Source organism: Pelodiscus sinensis, chromosome 4 (assembly GCF_049634645.1).
Source record: "Pelodiscus sinensis isolate JC-2024 chromosome 4, ASM4963464v1, whole genome shotgun sequence".
NCBI classification, from domain to species: Eukaryota; Metazoa; Chordata; order Testudines; family Trionychidae; genus Pelodiscus; species Pelodiscus sinensis.
Window position 1 is genome coordinate 13,035,006 of NC_134714.1, and position 21,404 is coordinate 13,056,409.

Consider the following 21,404-nt stretch of genomic DNA (forward strand, 5'->3'; position numbering starts at 1 on the left):
GACTGTCTAGGAAGGAGCATGGCGGAAAGGGATCTAGGGGTCATAGTGGACCACAAGTTGAATATGAGTCAACAGTGTGATGCTGTTGCAAAAAAAGCAAATATGATTCTAGGTTGTATCAACAGGTGTGTTGTAAGCAAAACTCGTGAAGTCATTCTGCCGCTCTACTCTGCACTAATTAGGCCTCAGCTGGAGTACTGTGTCCAGTTCTGGGCGCCACATTTCAAGAAAGATGTGGAGAAATTGGAAAGGGTACAGAGAAGAGTGACAAGAATGATTAAAGGCCTAGAGAACATGACCTATGAAGCCAGGCTTCATGAACTGGGCTTGTTTAGTTTGGAAAAAAGAAGATTAAGGGGGGACATGATAGCAGTTTTCAAATATCTAAAAGGGTGTCACAAGGAGGAAGGCGAAAATTTGTTCCTCTTGGTTTCTGAGGACAGGACAAGGAGTAATGGGCTTAAAGTGCAGCAGGGGAGGTTTAGATTGGACATTAGGAAAAAATTCCTAACTGTCAGGGTGGCCAAATATTGGAATAAATTGCCAAGGGAGGTGGTGGAGTCTCCCTTTCTGGAGATATTTAAGAACAGGTTAGATAGACATCTGTCAGGGATGGTGTAGACGGAGCTTGATCCTGCCTTGAGGGCAGGGGGCTGGACTCGATGACCTCTCGAGGTCCCTTCCAGTCCTATGATTCTATGATTAATTCACGCCAAATTTGCATATCTGCTTTTGAAAGAAAAATGTAGTCTAGACTTGCCCCTATTGTGCATTCAAGGCCAAAATACCAAATACTCTAGGGTATGTCTACACTACCCTCTTAGTTCGAACTAGCGGGTTAATGTAGGCATACCGCACTTGCAAATGAAGCCCGGGATTTGAATTTCCCGGGCTTCATTTGCATAAGCGGGGAGCCGCCATTTTTAAAACCCCGCTGGTTCGAACCCCGTGCAGCGCGGCTACACGGGGCACGAACTAGGTAGTTCGAACTAGGCTTCCTAGTTCGAACTACCGTTACTCCTCATTTCACGAGGAGTAACGGTAGTTCGAACTAGGAAGCCTAGTTCGAACTACCTAGTTCGTGCCCCGTGTAGCCGCGCTGCACGGGGTTCGAACCAGCGGGGTTTTAAAAATGGCGGCTCCCCGCTTATGCAAATGAAGCCCGGGAAATTCAAATCCCGGGCTTCATTTGCAAGTGTGGTATGCCTACATTACCCTGCTAGTTCGAACTAGGAGGGTAGTGTAGACATACCCCTAATTACAGAGTTATTTCAGTTTACAAAGTTGATTAAAACACTCACTCACAAAACCATATATGATAATTGAAAAACAAGTTTATTTTTAAAATGTTTTTACTTTAAATGAGACAATTGGCTAATTCCTGAATGTTGTATTTAACCCAATAAACAAATGTAAACAGTGTTTAATCCTGCAGTAAAAATTTTTTAATATTAAGTGAGTTGACTAAAAACCATACAAGACAGTATTTATACCACTGACAACAAGTGTTCTGTTGCTATAACTGACATTGACACCAATCACCACTTTTGATATCATAGATTAAATATATTCAGCATGGAGGTTTCATACTCAGTAAAAGGTACTGAATTAACTGAATATGCTATTGCCCATTGACATTTTTGGTGTTAATGTGTGCAAATTAAGGGAAAGCTTATCATAAGATTTCATGCAAACAATACATTAAATCATTAAAAGTGTTAAAAATAAAAACATCTCAGAGCATGTATGATTAGTGGAGAATATTTAGATGCTCTTGCTGCAAGTACAGTAATGTCATCTTACATTAAATGACAGAGAAGTGAAATGTTTTGAATTTTTCTTAAGTTGCTGAAAACAAGGGTCAAGGCTAAGCAGCAAAAGTATTCAAAAGGAAGTCAAGAAATGTATTCAAAAGAGTGTAAATGGTTTTGTATTTTGCGATGAAGAGTGAAAACCTTTCAGAGAGGAAGAATGTGATGATCTCTGATCCTGTCCAAATGCAAATGGAAAGCTGAAGTCATCTTTTCCATCTCCATATGTATGAGAAGAGGGCTCGGACGGAAAGGAAAATGTAAATGCATCCTCATTTTCCAATTTCCCAAATAAGCTTCCTACAAGGAATACATATTTTAATTAATCTGTTAAATTAGATAAAATCTTATTTTAAGACAATTGCAGTCGTCAGGCTATATTTCTGAAATAACTTATTGTATTTTAACATTCTGTGAATAATCAACATATACCATGTTTATTCATGCATTTGAAATGGAATTCCCATTACCAAGATGCTGTGTTCAATGAAGGCTAGCAAGTCAGTTGCACCTAATTGATTAGAGCCTTTCATGGTTTTCTATAGAACCATTCCTGATCATTCACAGAATGAAATATTTTGAGACAAGCAGTAGAAGGATTGGATGTTGAGAGGGGAAGTGGTCCCTAAAAAGATCGCTTATCCTACAAAATGGAATGCCTCAAGAAACACTGCTACAGATAAAGCAGCTATTTAACTATCAGAGTTTTGAATTTCATAATATGGAATTATTCACTTTTCCTCCCCCAAAAAAATCTTAAAACAGAAATTTGATAAAGATGAGTCTTACATCCCACATATGTATTTAGCAAGGGTGGATAAAAGAGCCTTTGCGGGCTGCATTTGGCCCGCCAAGCAGGTTGATCTGGCCCACAAAGGTCCTGACACTCCCCCGCCCCCAGGACAATCAGGATCTAGGGATGGGGGAGTGAGCAGCACTTAGAGTCAACCCTGGAGGTTGACTCTAAGCACCATGTGCCGAGGGTAGAGCAGGAGGAAATTGGCCTGATTGGCCTGGGTGTGGGGGAGCATGCAAAGTCTCCTCCCACCCTGCAAGGGGCTCAGCTGGCAGTGACTCTAAGCGCAGTGCTCCATTGCAGGGAGGGGGCAGATTTGGTGTGCTCCCCCACTCCCAAGGCCTGAGTGATCTGGGGGCAGGGAGGGACTGCATTAAATCTCTCTCCCTGCAGGAGTGCAGGAGCCAAGAAGCAACCTCCAGCTGTTCAGAACAAGCAAGTGGAGCAAAGACTTCATGCGCTCCCCCACCCAGAGATCAATCAGGGTCTGTGGATGGGGAAGCACAGAAGTGTCCTGGCCCCACCTCCTTCTGCCTGAGGCCCTGCCCAAAAGTTTCTGAAGTGGCCACTGGTCAAAAATTATTCTGATTTCAGTGAGGGCAAGCTGTCAATGAGAGGATATAAATCACAATAGTCCCCTTGATTTCACTGAAACAATGCTGATTTACACCTGTTGAGGTCCTGGTCCAGAGGAGCTGATTTTTCTCTTATTAACATCAATCTGACATTGATTTAGACAGAAGGAAGTGAGAGGAGATTCAGGTCCAAAGATTTCGCTAACAAAATGGAAACATCACTTGCACTTTAGAAAGAGATACCCAAAGATGCAGACCTTCTCCTTCTTACATTGATATTAACAGACCCAATGTGCAATTACAATGAACGGGGTTAACTGGAAGCCTTGGGTTAGCTACAGGCATTTAGCTGTGCGATGGCTGTTTTACAGTTAAGAGGACAGAAATGAGGGTTTTTTTAAAGAGTGACATGGCTCTCAGAATTGCTCCTTTTACTTTGGTTTTCTCTCTCATGGTTTGTTCCAAGTATACCTGTTGCCAGACTTTTCCTTGCTCCTCCACCTCCTCCTTTACTCCTCCCACATTTCTTGCCACCTCTTTCATGTAAATGTTGTCTAGTTTTTGTCTCACTGATGTAATATTCAGGGACATATTTTGGGCCACAAATTATGGGATCACAGTTTTACCAATGTGCCATAGGTGAACAACATTTCTGTTAATCAAGGATCTCTTCTTGAACAGAGGTACAGACTTTTAAATGATCAACTACAGGAATAGCAAAAGAATAAACAGGTACATAAATGTATTTTCCACTTTCAAAGCTTACCAATATCTTTGTGTGGAGATACAGGATTTAGATTTCCTGCAGAATAACTTTCATCAGTCTGAAACATAGCCATTAGATTTATTAGATGAGAAAATTATAATATAAACTATAATACTGTTATAAGTATTGATTAATTTTACATAATTTTATAATGATTAAAGTTTTTAATTTAGTTAAATTGTTTCCTTTAAAGACATTAAAATGATGTCTTATCTCTTCTATCAGTATTTAAAGAAACAAATGATACAATCGCTGAAGTGATAACCAGTGAAACCACAGTACAGAAAAAATCAGGTTTTAACCAGCTTCTAAATCTAGCAGAATATTCCAGTGCAAAGAGCTAATATTTCTTTAGCATTCAGTCTTTAATTCAAAAAAGTAATCAATACTTCACAGAAAGACTGCATCCATAGTCACCTTATTGGGTAACCTTAATACGTTTACTCTTTGGTGTACATTGTAAAGAGCTACTGCAATAGAATTTTGTTGCATTATGGTCTCTATGTCATGAATACAGAGGACAGGACAAGATGTTCTTGAGGTCCCTTCCAGTCCGACAGTTCTATGATTCTTTTGTTGAATGAAATTCAAGCACAGGCACTCACTGCTCTTGTAAGCCATCTTATACAGATGTTCCAATTAATTACGGTAAATTAGCGAATATAACACTTGTCCAAGTATAACTCATGTATTACCTGCAGTTTTTTTATCGCGTGTTAAAAAATATATTAGAAAACCTGTGGACGTCCATAACCCGCAGAGACTTCTGCCGCCTTCATAAAAGAATCTGGTGGTCTTTGATGTGGTTGCCACTTACCAGCTATAAAGATTGAAGACTATGACGTCATGCAGCCCGATAATACTGGGTCTTGTTATTTTATTTTAGTAAACACAACATTGCCGCTCTTATTAAATCATTATTACATCGAAGATGCTGATTTTAATATGTTGATCTTGTCTTCTTGTAATATGAGTAAAATATGAGTAAAAATCAAATTGCACAAGACGAGGACATATATGCCCCACGGAGGGAGGGGAGGAAAGGTGCGTGGTAGGTAAAAACATGGACAACCCGCGGGCTATATTTGCTAATTTACAGTACTAATTTTTTCCAAATGGCTTCTGAAAAGTTCTATGAACAAGAGAACATATGGAGATTGATTCTCAGATGCTCTGTGCAAATGAGTTGTGAAGATGGGAACAAGGAAGCAAAAGTGTCTCCATGCTATATTTGTGACTCCTTAGCCCTGGGAGAAACAGGGGACTTGTTCAGCGCCCAGTGCAATTTAAATAGCCTACGTATGCTAGACATATCCTTCTGCTCCTGGACAGATCTGCTAGGCTTACACATGGTATTGGGCCTACAATAGTGCCACATCACAACAGAGAAACTCAACCAAAAGATGACTTGGGGTAATGTCATATTCATATTCAGGGCTTGAAAAGCCAATGGTACTGCATGAATAGGAAACTTTTCCATGTAAATTATATAACCTTCTACAGAAGCAAAGCTTTCTTTAAAATATTTTGTTTTAAAAATCCTAACGTATGGTTGTAAAGTAAAACTTATAAACTGGAACTAAGTGTTACTAATGCACTGTTTGCTTGTATCTGCAAAGTTCTCTCAGTTTTCACAGCTGTTTTTCAAGCTGATAAGAATCATAGAATCATAGGACTGGAAGGGACCTCGAGAGGTCATCGAGTCCAGCCCCCCCGCCCTCAAGGCAGGACCAAGCTCCGTCTACGCCATCCCTGACAGATGTCTATCAAACCTGTTCTTAAATATCTCCAGAGAGGGAGATTCCACCACCTCCCTTGGCAATTTATTCCAATATTTGACCACCCTGACAGTTAGGAATTTTTTCCTAATGTCCAATCTAAACCTCCCTTGCTGCACTTTAAGCCCATTACTCCTTGTCCTGTCCTCAGAAACCAAGAGGAACACATTTTCTCCTTCCTCCTTGTGACACCCTTTTAGATATTTGAAAACCGCTATCATGTCCCCCCTTAATCTTCTTTTTTCCAAACTAAACAAGCCCAGTTCATGAAGCCTGGCTTCATAGGTCATGTTCTCTAGGCCTTTAATCATTCTTGTCGCTCTTCTCTGTACCCTTTCCAATTTCTCCACATCTTTCTTGAAATGTGGCGCCCAGAACTGGACACAGTACTCCAGCTGAGGCCTAACTAGTGCAGAGTAGAGCGGCAGAATGACTTCACGAGTTTTGCTTACAACACACCTGTTGATACAACCTAGAATCATATTTGCTTTTTTTGCAACAGCATCACACTGTTGACTCATATTCAACTTGTGGTCCACTATGACCCCTAGATCCCTTTCCGCCATGCTCCTTCCTAGACAGTCGCTTCCCATCTAGTATGTATGGAACTGATTGTTCCTTCCTAAGTGGAGCACTTTGCATTTCTCTTTATTAAACTTCATCCTGTTTACCTCTGACCATTTCTCTAACTTGCTACGGTCATTTTGAATTATGACCCTATCCTCCAAAGAAGTTGCAACCCCACCCAGTTTGGTATCATCTGCAAACTTAATAAGCGTACTCTCTATCCCAATATCTACATCATTGATGAAGATATTGAACAGTACGGGTCCCAAAACAGACCCTTGCGGAACTCCACTTGTTATCCCTTTCCAGCAGGATTTAGCACCGTTAACAACAAGTCTCTGACTATGGTTATCCAGCCAATTATGCACCCACCTTATCGTGGCCCTATCTAAGTTATATTTGCCTAGTTTATCAATAAGAATATCATGCGAGACCGTATCAAATGCCTTACTATAGTCTAGGTATATGACATCCACCGCTTCTCCCTTATCCACAAGGCTCCTAAATCAAAGCGTAGTCCTAAATCAAAGCAATTTCATTTTGCTGGCTCTTTCGTAACCGTTTTTCTTCAAGATGTGTTATTCATGTTGATTCCAAGTAGGTGTGTATGCGCCATGCACACAGTTATTGGAAGGTTGTTCCCTGAGAGGTACCCATCGGGTTGGCTGTGGAGTCTTCTGGAGGGGTGCCATTATGGAGTTGTATAATAGGGCCTGCTAAATCATCAACTGATCTGCTCCTTTCTGGAAACTCCAAAAGAGAAGAAGTGTGTGTGGGTGTCTTGGAATGAACATGAGCAACACATCTCAAAGAACAACACTTACAAGAGGTAAGTAATAATTTTTTTCTTCAAGTGATTGCTCATGTAGATTCTGAGTAGGTTATCCCCAAACAGTTATCCAGTGGAAGGGATGGAGATCTGGAGTTATAGAATGGAGCATCGCTCTACTGAATGCAGCATCATCTACGGCATGCTGAGCGGTGGCATGGTGTGATGTAAATGTAAGAGTAGAAGATCACATTGCCACACAGCAGATGTCCTGGATGGGAATGCGAGCCAAGAATGCAGTGGACTATGCTTGTGCTCTTGTGAAATGTGAGGTTAATAGAGGAGCTGGGACCTTGGCTAGGTAAGAGCAGGTCCTAAAGCATGCTGTGATCCAAACAGCTGTGTAGACTTTCTAAATGTCTTAGTGCATCCTGTGATGAAGCAAATACATGTCTAATGTCAAGAGAATGGAGGGAACATTCCTTGTTGATTGCACGTGACTTTGAGTAGAAAACCTGTAGAAAAATGTCCTGATTGGGATGAAACGATAAAACCACTTTAGGCGGGAAGTCTGGATATGACCACAGCTGCACCTTGTCCTTATAAAAGGCAGTATAAGGGGGCTCAGATGTCAGGGCCTCAAACTCTGATATCCTCCTAGCTGAAGTGAAAGTAACCAGAAAAGCTACTTCCCAGAAAAGATAGAGGAGGAAGCAGATTGCTAGCAGTTCAAAAGGGGCCCCCATTAACCTAGACAGTGCTAGATTAAGATTCACGGAGAGCGGGGGAAGGAGGGCTGTTGCTTTACATGTGGTAGAGTCTGTCTAGGTTAATGGAGGCCCCTTTTGAACTGGCCCACCACTGATTGACCCACCACTGATTAGCAAAAAGAGAGAGCAGCCTGCCGAGCCAGGGTAAAAAGCAGAAATGGCCGCCAAATGAATCTTTACTGATGCAGCTACTAGGCCCTGTTGCTTCAGATGCAGTAAGCAATCCAGGATGACTGGGATCACGGTCTCCATTGTAAGGGTACTTTTTTTGAGAGACCAGATGGAAAACTTCTTCAACTTGGCTAGGTAAGTGGCATGGATGGAAGGTTTCCTGCTGCCTAGAAGCACCTCCTTCACCAAGTCCAATCATGCTAACCAGAACAGATTTAGCAATGGAGCTTCCAGACTCTAGGGTGAAGGGACTCCAGGTTGGGTACTGGAGATGACTGTGGTCCTCTGTGATTAAATCATAGAGGCAGCGGGGGGGACGGCCCGCAGGGAGAGTGGGGCCAGCGGGGGATTCAAGCAGTTCCTGCTGGCCCCATGCTCCCTGTGTCACTCCTGCATCACTTCTGCTTTTGAAATGTACAAGGGGCCCCAGAGGCCCCTTGTACATTTCAAAGGCTGAAGCAGCCGCAGTGGGATCTGGTACGAGTGGGGACTGCTTCAGTCTCCACTCACGCTGTTTCCCCGCTGCACCCCTGCATTCTCCCACAGAGATGATGCTGCTCCCCCCGCTTGCTGGCTCTCTCTGATAAAGGCAACGAAGGGGAGGGAAAGTGACTACTCAAGTCACTATGGGTATGTCTACACTACAAAGTTAATTCAAACTAACAGACGTTAGTTCGAATTAACTTTGATAGGTGCTACACATACAAACCACTAGTTCGAACTTAATTCGAACTAGCGGAGCACTTAATTCGAACTAGGTAAACCTCATTCTACGAGGACTAACGCCTAGTTCGAATTAAGCAGTTCGAATTAAGGGCTGTGTGGCCACTTAATTTGAACTAGTGGGAGGCTAGCCCTCCCCAGCTTTCCCTGGTGGCCACTGGGCACCACCAGGGAAACTCGTCTGCCCCCCTCCTGGCCCCGGACTCCTTAAGGGGCACGGGCTGGCTACAGTGCCCGTGCCAGGTGCAAGCCTGCCAGCACCCAGCCAGCAGACCCTGCACCTGGCACGGCTCGGGCCAGCCACCCGCTGCCCCCCAGCCCTCCCCCTCTTCCTGGGACCAGGCTGCCGGCTCCTGGGAGCCTGCACAGGTCCGCAAGAGGCGGGTGCCCGCCTGGTCTAGTGCGGACATCGTGGACCTCATCCACGACCTCCGCACTAGGCACAGGAAAGTGGCCGTCTAGGGCAGGAGAGCTGCCAGCCTGGCCACCCAGGAGCATGAAAATCAGGGTGGTCCAGTGAGACCCCCGACCCTGAGCCCTGAGCTTACAATGGCCGTACTGGGTCAGACCAAAGGTCCATCTAGCCCAATAGCCTGTCTGACGACAGTGGCCAACACTAGGGACCCTGGAGGGGATGGACCGAAACAATGACCAAGCCATTTGTCTCGTGCCTTCCATCTCCAGCCTTCCACAAACAGAGGCCAGGGACACCATTTCTACCCCCTGGCTAATACCACTCCATGGACCCAACTTCCATGACTTTATCTAACTTCTCTTTAAACTCTGTTCTAGTTCTAGCCTTTACAGCCTCCTGCAGCAAGGAGTTCCACAGGTTGACTATTTGCTTTGTGAAGAACAACTTTCTGTTACTAGTTTGAAGCCTGCTACCCATTAATTTCATTTGGTGTCCTCTAGTCCTTCTATTATGGGAACTAATGAAGAACTTTTCTTTATGCACCCTCTCCACACCACTCCTTTATAGACCTCTACCCTATCCCCACTCAGTCTCCTCTTTTCTAAGCTGAGAAATCACAGTCTCTTTAGCCTCTCTTCATATGGGATCTGTTCCAAACCCCTGATCATTTTAGTTGCCCTCCCCTCTCCCACCCTCTCTATTCCCCTCTCCCACCTCCTTTTCCCAGTCTCCCAGAGTTTTGTTCAATAAAGAGAGTTTCTATTTTTGAACACACGTGTCCTTTATTTTGTACATCAGGAAGGGGGGCTAGGGAGGGGTAAGTGGAAGGAGATGAGGGAGGAAGGGGGTACAAGCCCCCGATGGGGAGGACTGGGGTGGCTCTGCGGGCTCCTCGGGGTGGAAGCTCTCCTGAAGCCCCTTGATTAACCCCCCCTCCGGATGGCAGCCTGCGGCAAGTGCAGCCGGGCTGATGTCCGAGTTCTGTGATGTGCCGAGTGTGGGCACTCAGGGCACTCCAAGCCAGGACTGCTTTGCAAGCGGGGAACCCCTGAGAACTGTCTGTCCGGGGTGGGGGTCGGGTCCCTTTAAGCACAGCCCGCGGCTAGCCTGAGACAGCAGCTCCACGCTCTAAGTCCTAACCTGATGCCCTGCCGGCACTGCTTCCGGCCAGCCTTAACCTCGGTTCAGGGTCCACTCAGTGTGGACACGCTAGTTCGAACTAGTTTTTAAGTCTAGATGCACTAATTCGAATTAGCTTAGTTCGAATTAACTAATTCGAACTAAGTTAGTTCGAATTAGTGCTGTAGTGTAGACATACCCTACTTGACTATCCAATACGCTTATGCTTATTGGACAGTCAACTAGTTGCTTTCATCCCTATCTCCAGGTGTATCTTGTGAGTGATGCAAAAGTTCCATAACTTGAGGACTTCGTGACCCAGAGGAGATGATTGAGCACCACTGTTTGTTTATGCAAAATATTGTGGTGATGCCTGTTAGAACTGAGATATATTTGCCCTAGAAGTGGGTGTGGAAGGTCTGGCAGGCAAGATGTACTGAATGCAGCTCTTTGACATTGATAAGCAGCGGACTCTTTGCCCGAGACCAGAGGCCCTGTGTTCTGAGGTTACTTAGGTGAGCACCCAGCCCATTGCTGAAGCATCCGTAATGAGGGTGTGTCAATGGTAGTCTGGACAAGGGGATCCCTGTGCAAATTGCCTCAGGATTGAGCCACCACTGAAGAGAGAGGTGAGGATCCGAGGTGTGAGAGTTTCTACTCTGACTAAGTGGTCTCCACTTCGTCAGTAGACCTGGGCCAGCCACCCTGAAGAAGGAGGAGTCAGAGTTTGGCATGATGTATTATACCTGTGTATGCTGACATGTGGCCAAGAAGCTTTAGACAGTTTCAGTCTCTTGTGGTAGGGAAGGCTATAAAGTCTCTTGTAATGGCACTCATAATGATGAACCGAGACTGAGGGAGAAAAGTCCTGGCCTGGATCAAGTCTACCTGAGCTCCTATGAACTCAATCCTCTAAGCAGAGATGAGAGTTTGTCACATTCAGGATGAGACTGAGTGAAAAACATGCTGTGCACCAGAATCACATGGTTTTCTATTTGAGCCTGTGACCAGTCTTTGATTAGTCAATCATCCAGGTATGGAAACACCTGCATATGTCTTCTTCGCAGGAAGGCCACCACGATGGCCATGCACTTTTGTGACAACATGAGGGGCCATCGACAAGCCAGAAAAGGAAGTTTGTGAACTGGTAGTGCATCTTGCCTGCCAAAAACTGGAGGAACCTCCTGTGGGATGGGATAATGAAAACACACATCCTTCAAATCAAGGGCAGCATACCAGTCACTTGGATCCAGTGAGGGGATGATACAGGCTACGTGCACCATACAAAACCTCAACTTCTTCATGAACCTGTTGAGATCCAGAACAGATCCAGAATAAGCCAGAGCTAATCCTGGACCTTGGAACTAGAAAATAACAAGAGTAGAACTCCCACTCCTGAACTCCAGAGGGCCCTGCTCCACAGCTCTGAGTAGCAGGAGCAACTGTGCCTCCTGTATAAGGTGTTGCTCATGATAAGGATCCCTGAAGAGGGACTGGGAAGGAAGAATTTGGAGCAATATCCCAATTCCACCATGCTTAAGACCCAGCAATCCAATGTGATCTGGGCCCAAGCACAGTAGAAATGGGATAAATGGTTTGCAAACATAGGACAAGGATCTGGGATATGAGCTGGTACACATCTTCAGAAGTCAAGGACTACCTAGCTGAGCCCTGTTCTTGATTATTGGAGGAGTTTGGAGGCCTTCGCCTGTTTCTGCAGCTCCCTCTCCTGTTCTAATCCTGCTTGAGTTGGGATGGATAATAATGAAGCAGTGGCCGTGCCTTAAAGGGCTTCCTTTGCAGGGATAGTGTATGGAGGCCCAGAGATTTTAAGATTGCCCTGGTGTCTTTCAGGCTATGGAGCCTGCAATCAGTTTGCTCACCAAAAGAGCCCACCGGCACGCTGTCTCTACCATCTTGTTAGTCTTTATAGTGCTACATAGTCCTGTTTTTTGTTTCAGCTACACCAGACTAACACGGCTGCATTTCTATCACAGAGCTGGAAGAGACCTCCGGAGGTCATCAAGTCCAGCCCCTTGCCCAAGACAGGACCAATCTCAACTAAATACTCCAGTTGTGGCCTCACCAGAGCCGAATATAAGGCTGATTCTCTCTGGGGTTTCCCAGCCAGAGGAGGAGGATGGGCCTCTCCTGTCCAAGGCTATTAATACAGAACAGAAATTGAGGCCCTGGGCTTGATGGGGCCTGATGTGACTGCACCCAGTGGGAGTGTCTGGAATGGTGCTGGCTTCTCTGTCCTGGACATGTAGGAGTCTGGCTCTAAGTCAGAGGTCAAGCCCAAACTTGAGGACCAAAAGTATGCAGTCCTGGAGGATGCCGAAGGGTAGTGCCAAGGGGAAGTACCTAGCAGCTCTTAATACTTCTAAAAAGTAGAGGCACAGCATCTGGGACCAGGCGTGAGCTGGAACAGCTGATCCCCAGCTCACATTTGGTCCCCCACTGCACCTCTGTCTCCCAAGCTAAGCCGTCTCCCCCCAGCACCAGCTCATGTTCCCCCTGCTTGCTGCTTCTCTTTGATAGAGGCAGCAAGGGAGGAAGGAAGCAACTTGTCAAGCAGTGACTCGACTACCCGAAAAGCATATGCTTATCGGGTAGTCAATTACTTGACTAGTCGCTTTCATCCCTAGGATGGATGGAATATCCAAGTCCCCCATATGGTTTTCCCGCACCAGGGAGTCCATGCAAAGCAGACTTAACGGCTCTGCTTGTGGTATCAGAGTTGACAGTACGGGTTGCTCTCAAGGCACTGCAGAGTGTCCCAAGGCAAAATGAACTCCCTTGGTCTTATTACCCTTGGTTATAGGTGATCTTCCCCTCTCCGGCTGCTTCTGCCTCTTATGTGGCACTGGAGAATGTGAATGGCACCGAGACATTACCACAGCAGACTTTAACAAGAGATGGTGCCAGGAAATCTCAGGCACCAAGTCCTTCAGAACTTCCTTTGACAGCAGTGCCACACCGTCCCACACCAAGGACGATGCACTGAGCACCAAAGAGGCTGGTTTCAGAGCTAGGCCCGGCTGCACTTGTTGAGGGTGAAGGGCTGTCTCTATAAGGAGAAGTTTAAGTCTATAGTCTCCCTATTTATGCGAGGCCAGAAACCCCTACAGATCTTGCACTGGTCAGTTTGATGTGCTTCCCCCAAACACTTGAGACAAGGTCCGTGAGGGTCTTCTGTGGGCATAGGCTTCTGGTAAGAAGCACAAGGTTTGAAGCCCAGGGACCAAGGCATGCCTCCATCACTGGAGGAGGGAGAGGAAGGGGCTAATGACCCCATTCAACTAAAAAAACCCACTTATCCTATTTTAACTAAACACTTATCTTAACTAACGTATATGCTAATTAGGGCTGTCAATTAACGCACGTTAACACCTGGGATTAACGCAGGGCAGAATTAACATGTTAAAAAAATTAACACACGTTAATCGCAGGCATTTCTGTGCGGCGCTACCCCTTTGAAATGCCGCTGCAGTGCTTCAAAGGGGCAGTGCTGCACAGCTGATCCCATGCTTCGTGTGGCGCTGCCCCTTTGAAATGCTGCGGCGGCATTTCAAAGAAGCAGCACCACACAGAAATACCTGTGATTAATGCATGTTAATTTTTTTAACGCGTTAATTCTGCCCTGCGTTAATCACAGCCATTTTCGTGCGTTAATTGACAGCTCTAATTGAAATCAATATATTTGAAGATATAGAAAACATCCAAAATATTTAAATAGATAGGATACTTATTATTGTTTAACAGTACGATTAATTGTGCAATTACTTGCGATTATTTTTTTAATCACGCGATTAATCGTGATTAACTTTTTAAATCACTGGACAGCCCTAATGCTAATGAGAACTGTTTACAATGAATAGCTAAGAAAATACTAGGGAATCAGTTGCCCAGAGGCAAGAGAAGAAGAGTTCCAACGACCCATCACTGGAGATAAGGAGGAACAGAGCAGGCAGCCGGTTGGCAGGGCCTTGTATACACTTCTATAAGAGTGTCTCTACAGGGGGCTCCACAGCCAACCTGACAGGTACCCATAGGGGAAAAACCTTCTGATGACTATGCATGTGGTGCATACACACTTGCTTGGAATCAACATGAGCAATCAGTCACAGAAGAATCTCCAAACATTAGCAGAGGCTGGCACTGAAGCTATGCCCTAGGAAGGGGAACACAACAGTGAAGGGTAGAGGAAGGGAAGAACAGAGGAACATCTTTCCCTTGTTCAGGAACCAGAGGTGTCAGAAGGCTCCTTGGCCCAGATCCTCAAAAGTATTTAGATGACTCATTCCCATTAGATTTAGGCAGCTAAATATCTTTGAGAATTTGAGCCCTGTTGCCTTCCATAGGATTAAATGCACATGGGCTAGTCCCAGAGACGGGAAAAAAAACCTGATCCAAAATTCTCTTACTGGGATTAAGAGTAGAAAAGCACTGCCAAAGGATATATTTTATAAAAGTAAACCAGCTAGTAAACTAGTGACAACGTAAGTGAACACAAAGGATGCAGGGAATGTTCTGCACAATCAACTAAGTTTTCTGAGAATATTTCACTTTATGAAAATAAACTGATCATATCCTTAAGATTTAATGTTACCTGGTCTGATGAATTTTCTGCTCCAAACACAGAAGAGTCAAATAAATTAAAGCCAGGTGACTTTTGGGTACAGGCCATAAGAAAAGAAAAAGCAGGTGATTTTGGTGTCTGTCCTTCACTACCTAAATTATGGCTCCTGCAACGAAAGAAAGGAAGAAATTAAGAAAGAATTTTCTATTGAGAGTTATGTAAAAAGTCCTCCCTATGACTGAATAGAATACACTTAGGTAAACTGGTTTTGACTGCGATCCCACAATGGTTTTACACTGATGTAACTTCATTGATTTTAACAGAGTTACTACTGTTTTACATATAGGTGCAATCATAACCTGGTTTCTTGTTCTACTATAGATGCTGTAACACCAAAATCAATAATGTATTATGAAAATATCTCTTAACAGAAGGACTTTCATACCAGGGGAAATGTTCAAACCTGTTGATGTGTGACAAGAAATCATAGAATCATAGAGCTGGAAGAGACCTCAGAAGGTCATCAAGTCCAGCCCCCTGCCCAAAGCAGGACTAATCCCAACTAAATCAACCCAGCCAGGATTTTGTCAAGCCGAGACTTAAAAACCTCTAGGGATGGAGATTCCACCACTTCCTTAGGTAACCCATTCCAGTACTTCACCACCTCTCTAGTTTTTCCTAATATCCAACCTAGACCTCTCCCACTGTAACTTGAGACCATTGCTCCTTGTCCCCTTTGGAACCTCCCTTCAGGAAGTTGAAGACTGCTATCAAATCCCCCCTCACTCTTCTCTTCTGCAGACTAAACAAACCCAAATCCCTCAGCCTCTCCTCATATGTCACATGCTCCAGCCCCCTAATCATTTTGGTCGCCCTCCGCTGGACCTTCTCCAATGCATCCACATCCTTCCTGTAGTTGGGGGCCCAGAACTGAACACAATACTCGAGATGTGGCCTCACCAGAGCCGAATAAAGGGGAATAATCATTATCTGGATCTGCTGGCAATGCTCCTCTTAATGCAACATAAGATGCCATTAGCCTTCTTGGCTACAAGGGCACACTGTTGACTCATATCCAGCTTCTTGTCCACTGTAATCCCCAGGTCCTTTTCTGCAGAACTGCTACTTAGCCATTCGGTCCCCAGCCTGTAACAATGCTTGGGATTCTTCCATCCCAAGAGCAGGACTCTACACTTGTCCTTGCTGAACCTCATCAGAAATCAGAGGTAATAAACAAAAACAACAAAATAATCAACCAGGAAAATACAACATCATATATGCAAATTCTCAATAAGAGAACTACTTGGACAGCAGTAATGGTGAAAAAGATTTACTGTGATGGAGAGCTAGTTAGACATGAATTTATAATCTAATTTGGCAGCAAAAGAAGCCAGTGTAATTTTGGGTTACATAAACAGGAAGATCTTTTTCTCCTGAAGATGCTGTAGTCAAGAAATACTATCAGATTTGTGTCTTCCAAATCATTTCCATTGAAATAGAGTGTGAGATCATAAATGCAGGATTATGATTTAATTTCAGTAACAAGTAGAATAGGAAGCTAGATTTTGGGGGAGAATGCCCTTATTGAGGCATCAATGCTTCAAATTATACCAAACGAAAAACAAAGAATAAGTACTCATATCACTGCTGAATGGATAAATGTATTCTTTCAAGTCTGCTTCAGAATGAATGTCCCTCTAAAACAAAATTCCATTCGCTATAATAATTTAAATAAAGCCTGAACATTGTTCAGCAATGTCTTGCAAGAAAAAAGGTGTGTTTTTGCATAACAAAGTTAATCATGTTTATAAAATGTACATCAGCACAACATGGCTCATAAAAGTTCAATAAAATTAAAATCCTACAATTCAAATGGAGGTGTTTTAAAGAAGTGGGCTTTCTTCCCACTAGATTCTGGTGTTCTTATAAATAAAGGCATCTCAGGGGTTTCTGGAAAATGTTCGGTACTTTCTTCTGCTGCTTTAGGATTATCCTCACTGGACTTAATAAAACATTCTGTGTGTACATTCTGTTAAAAAGAAATGTCACATAATAAAAAGCATGCTTATGATATTTACAATTTTTAAAAAAATCTCAATATTCCTTTTACCAATAAATATAGTAACTATATTTTGTCTTTGGGTTAACAGTGTAACCTTCATAAAAATAAGGGAAGACTAATATAAACTTCTAAAAATAACACAGGTGTCACCTGAGTGGTCCCAAACAACTTAGTTTGCCGGAGCAGAGGTCAAGACTCCCCACTGAGCTATAGGCTCTGCTCCCAGGCCTCCAGCCTCCAGCCCCACACCATGCCATCTTCAACCAGGGTTGAGCCCCTCCACTGCATCATCCCAGGCTGCCCACCCAGCCACTAGCCCCAATGCCTGCTTCCCTAGCTGGGGCTGCGTTCCCCACTGTGCCAGCCCAGCTGGGTCTATGCTCCTGGCCACTGGCCCCACTGTTTCCAGCCACAGCTGGGCTCTGCTCCCCACTGTGCTAGCCCCGGCTGGAGCTGCACTCCCCACCGTGCTGGCCCCACTGGAGCTGTGCTCCCCACTGGCCAACCCAGCCCAGACTACACTTCTGAACCTGGTCATCCAGAGCTCTCTGGTCCAGCAGTATCCATGGTCCTGCTGGATATTTTAGAGGTTCAACCTCTATTTTATTTTTTATTGTACCACCTTCTATTGATGAGAGAAACAAGTTTGCCATTTTACTTAGAACTCGAAAGCTTGTCACTCTCGACAGCAGATGGTGGTTCAATAAAAGATGTTACCTTACCTTGGATCTCTAATATCCTGGGACCAACACCAGTACATTTGCATACTATAGTTACCTTTGCATATTAAACTATGTGATTTACAAAAAAAAAATCACATCTGAGACTGACACAATATAGATAAAATTTCTGTACAAAAAGAAATTTGGGAAACGTATACATTGACTGAAATAGGTCTTTAGAACGGAAGAACAACCTCGACTTTTCCTATCGCTAACATTACTACGTTTCTCACAGTAGAACTATTTACATCTAATGCTTTTAGTATCAGTAGAAAGAGATAACCTTTCAGTATTCTCTAGTGGAATTAGGGGACATCACAATAAGAACATACTTCAGTTCACTGGCAGACTCTCTTTTTCCAAAGAAAAGGTTAGATAAGAATGGACGCTTGAACTCTGAGCAGGAAATCTCCACCAGGACACAGGTGATATTTTTGTAAAGGAGATCCTTGTCCACAAGTGGTACTCAAAATAAGAGCTTTTAAAAGAACTTAAAACATAGATCCAATGCATGAAAGTTAAAGCTAGTCAAACTCAGACTGAAAATAAGGTATAAACTTTTAACAGTGAGGGTAATCAAGCATTGGATCTATTTACTAAAAGTCATGATAGAGTCTACATCTCTGGCAAATTTTAAATCAAGACTAGATTTAAAAAACATAATGTTGGGTCTAGTCAAAAATAATTATTTTGGGGGAGTTCTATGGTCTGAATTATGTTGGATGTCAGACTTGGTCCCTCCCTTTTGTCCTCGAAATCTATGAACCTCAATAAATGAAAATTAATGTAGAAATTATAGACCTTAATGCATTAAAAGGGACAAGGAAGCATAGGTGAAAGTATCATCATATGTCCTTGCACAATGTAAATTTCCAGTATTGCACAAGGAAATCAATTGCTGAATAGAAATATAATTTCTATCTCATTCTACCACCTTATTTGAACCAGCCTCTGTACACAATTAATTCCCAAACTATGAGTTCAATAGCAATCTGAATGTAGCACATCTCTACCCTAATACAAATACTACTAATAAATCAAAATGGGAATTATTTAGTGACTTTAATTAATATCAGACTCCATGAACATTTCACAAGTTAATGCTGACCCCAACATTTTGCTTTAAAAACCCCTCTCCTATCTTTAAAAAACAGTTTTTTATTCAGCCATGTGGAATTCATTGTGTAACAAAAGTCCATAAAGATCATATGCCTCCTGAAGAAAGATTTGATAACAGAAAATTTCAGAGCTCTTACAGAAATCAAATGCACAATTTTCACTGCCAGCTGATATGGGTTTCAAATTAAAAAAATGCTTCCAGGAGGACTAATCTTTAACAATGCAAAACAAAAGAAGACACTAAACTTCCTTGCCACAGCAACAACTCCTTTGACCAATCAGCCAGAGAACAGAATCTCAGGGACACTCATATTTCATAGTAACAACATTTTCTCCTTTCTGTTAAAACTATGGAAGTAATTTTATTGAGATCCTAGATTCATGACCAAGTTGATCACGCCAAAAGAATGCATGGTATGTCATAGCTACCTGACTACTATTCAAAAACTTTCTTTCCCTGACAGAAAGCTCTACTTTTTATAAGTATCATTAGTATATTAATAAAAAAAATAACATCTTGGAATATATGCAGTTCATTTAAGCTATCATTAGGGGTGACTTAGATATTGGAGAAACATATTTTAAATTTAAAGAAGTCTTCAGTATGCAGATAAAGTATTGTGCAGAAGGGTGTAAGAACCAAGGATCAAATCCTGCTTTCCTTATTCCTGACAGTAGAGTCATTTGAGTCAAAGTAATCTCATTACTCTAAATAAAACAACGGAAAAAAACCCCTTAACTTACTTGAGATATATATGCAGAATCCTTCGATTGACTTGCTGCTCCCATATCTGGACATTCAACATCTTTGTTTCCTATATAAAAAAGATGGCATTATTTGTATTAGAAATAAAAAATAGCTTTTACTTTTAAAAGATAGTTCTTGTAGTTAAATCAGAAAGCTGATGTGGGAAAAGGCTACTTGAAAAAGTTTCCTATATTTACATTGCTATTCAGAGACTTACAGACTATAAGGCCAGAAGGAAACACCATGATCTTCTATACCAGAGGCAAACTATGGCCCACAGGCCACATCTGGCCAATCAAACCTTTCAGGCAGGCCCCCCAGCTCCTGTCAGGGAATGGGGTCAGGACTGCCTTGCTGGGAGAAGCCAGCCCAACTTCCGGCAGCATGGCAAGCAGGGGCAGATAGTCCCCAGCTCCTCCGCTTCTGTTTCTCCTGCCCTGCAACCTCAATTCCATGGAGTACAGGATCTTTCGAAAAAGCACCCCACTGTTGACAGAACCGCGGCTAGACTTTACTTTCACTTTCGAAAGAGCGCTTGATCGGCACAGCGCCTGAACGTGAGTATGCAAATGAAGCTCAGGATATTTAAATCCCGGGCTCATTTGCACTTTCGAAGTGTTTGATTTGCATCCCTCTGTCGGCAGAGGGATGCAGTCTAGAAATAGCCAGGCTGTGTTACTGAAGTTCTCAATTGTGATTTAAAGGCTATGTCTACACAAAGCACTTTTGTCAGTAAAATGTTTGTCAGTCAAGGATGTGAATAAAAAGCATCTCTGCCTGACATAAGTTTCACTGACAAAAGGACTGGTTTGGACAGTACTAAGTTGGCAGGAGATGCTCTCTCATTAACTTGGCTACTGCCACTCATTAGCAGTGATTTAATCATACAAAAAGGAGAGCTCTCTCCCATCAGCATAGAGCAACTCAGCGGCGGATATAGGGCAGGGCAAGCGGGGTGACTGCCCTGAGCCCTGCGCTTCAATAGGCCCCGCGCACGCGCTACTACCTGTCGGCTGTGGTCGTGGCGCATGCACAGAATTGTGCTACCCCGGGTCCCACGCTTCAATAGGCCCACGCCCTGGGCCCCGCAAAATTCTCATCCGCCCCTAGAGCAACTACACAGGAAATATTACAATGGCTCAGCTGCAGTACTACAGCTGTTTCTCTGAAAGGTCTGCAGTGCAAACGTAGCCAAAAATTGCAAGTTATAGAGACTTTGCCATTTATATTAGTTTGGGTAATATTTGCACTGAAGCTGCTCAATGTGTAGATTCTTTCTACTGATTCTTCAAACCATTTAATAAGGATGGTCAAACCAATTCAAATTCCATAACAGCACTTGAATCCCACTTTGTGACTATTTTCCAAGCAGTTTCCAATCATTCTGTCACTTATTCCAATATCATAGGAGCATTGTCAAGATGCTATCATCAAGCCTGGTCTGCTCTGCTCCTTCTGACTGATGTTACTGCTCTCTAAGGTCATGTTGATCCTTACCAGGAGATCAGCGCTGCAGCAATTGATCCCCAGGGGTCCATTTAGCATAGGGGCAGGGAACCTTTTTTGGCTTAAGGGCCACTGACCCACAGAAAAATTAGCCAAGGACTGCACCCAAGTGAGAAAAAAAGTCTCAGGGCCAGATCCAGGCAAGTCTGGGCCTGATGTTCCCCACCCCTAATTTAGCCTGCTAAATCCAGGTTCTGAGTTCAATCCTTGAGGGAGCCATTTAGGGATCTGGGGCAAATCTGTCAGAGATGGTACTTGGTCCTGCTGTGAGGGCAGGGGACTGGACTTGATGACCTCTCAAGGTCCCTTCCAGTTTTAAGAGATGGTATATCTCCTTATATTATATTTATGTTATAGTGGGCCTAGCAAAGCTCCACCAATCACTTTCTTCACTTTCTCATTGAC

General features: G+C 43.6%; 1 protein-coding gene across 4 annotated transcripts in view; it reads right to left on the reverse strand.

The window, feature by feature from the left end:
• Positions 1-1,322: 1,322 nt before the first annotated feature.
• The window catches only part of C4H14orf39 (chromosome 4 C14orf39 homolog), a 64,301-nt gene continuing 44,219 nt past the window's right edge, over positions 1,323-21,404 (reverse strand). For all 4 annotated transcript variants that reach the window (XM_075926330.1, XM_075926328.1, XM_075926329.1 and 1 more), the window contains 5 exons: positions 19,490-19,560; positions 16,708-16,871; positions 14,873-15,008; positions 3,949-4,006; positions 1,323-2,111 (listed from right to left, as the gene is read on the reverse strand). In XM_075926330.1, coding sequence (XP_075782445.1) covers positions 1,909-2,111; positions 3,949-4,006; positions 14,873-15,008; positions 16,708-16,871; positions 19,490-19,560 — 632 coding nt within the window. In that variant the 3' untranslated portion in view covers positions 1,323-1,908. The remainder of the gene's footprint in view (positions 2,112-3,948; positions 4,007-14,872; positions 15,009-16,707; positions 16,872-19,489; positions 19,561-21,404) is intronic.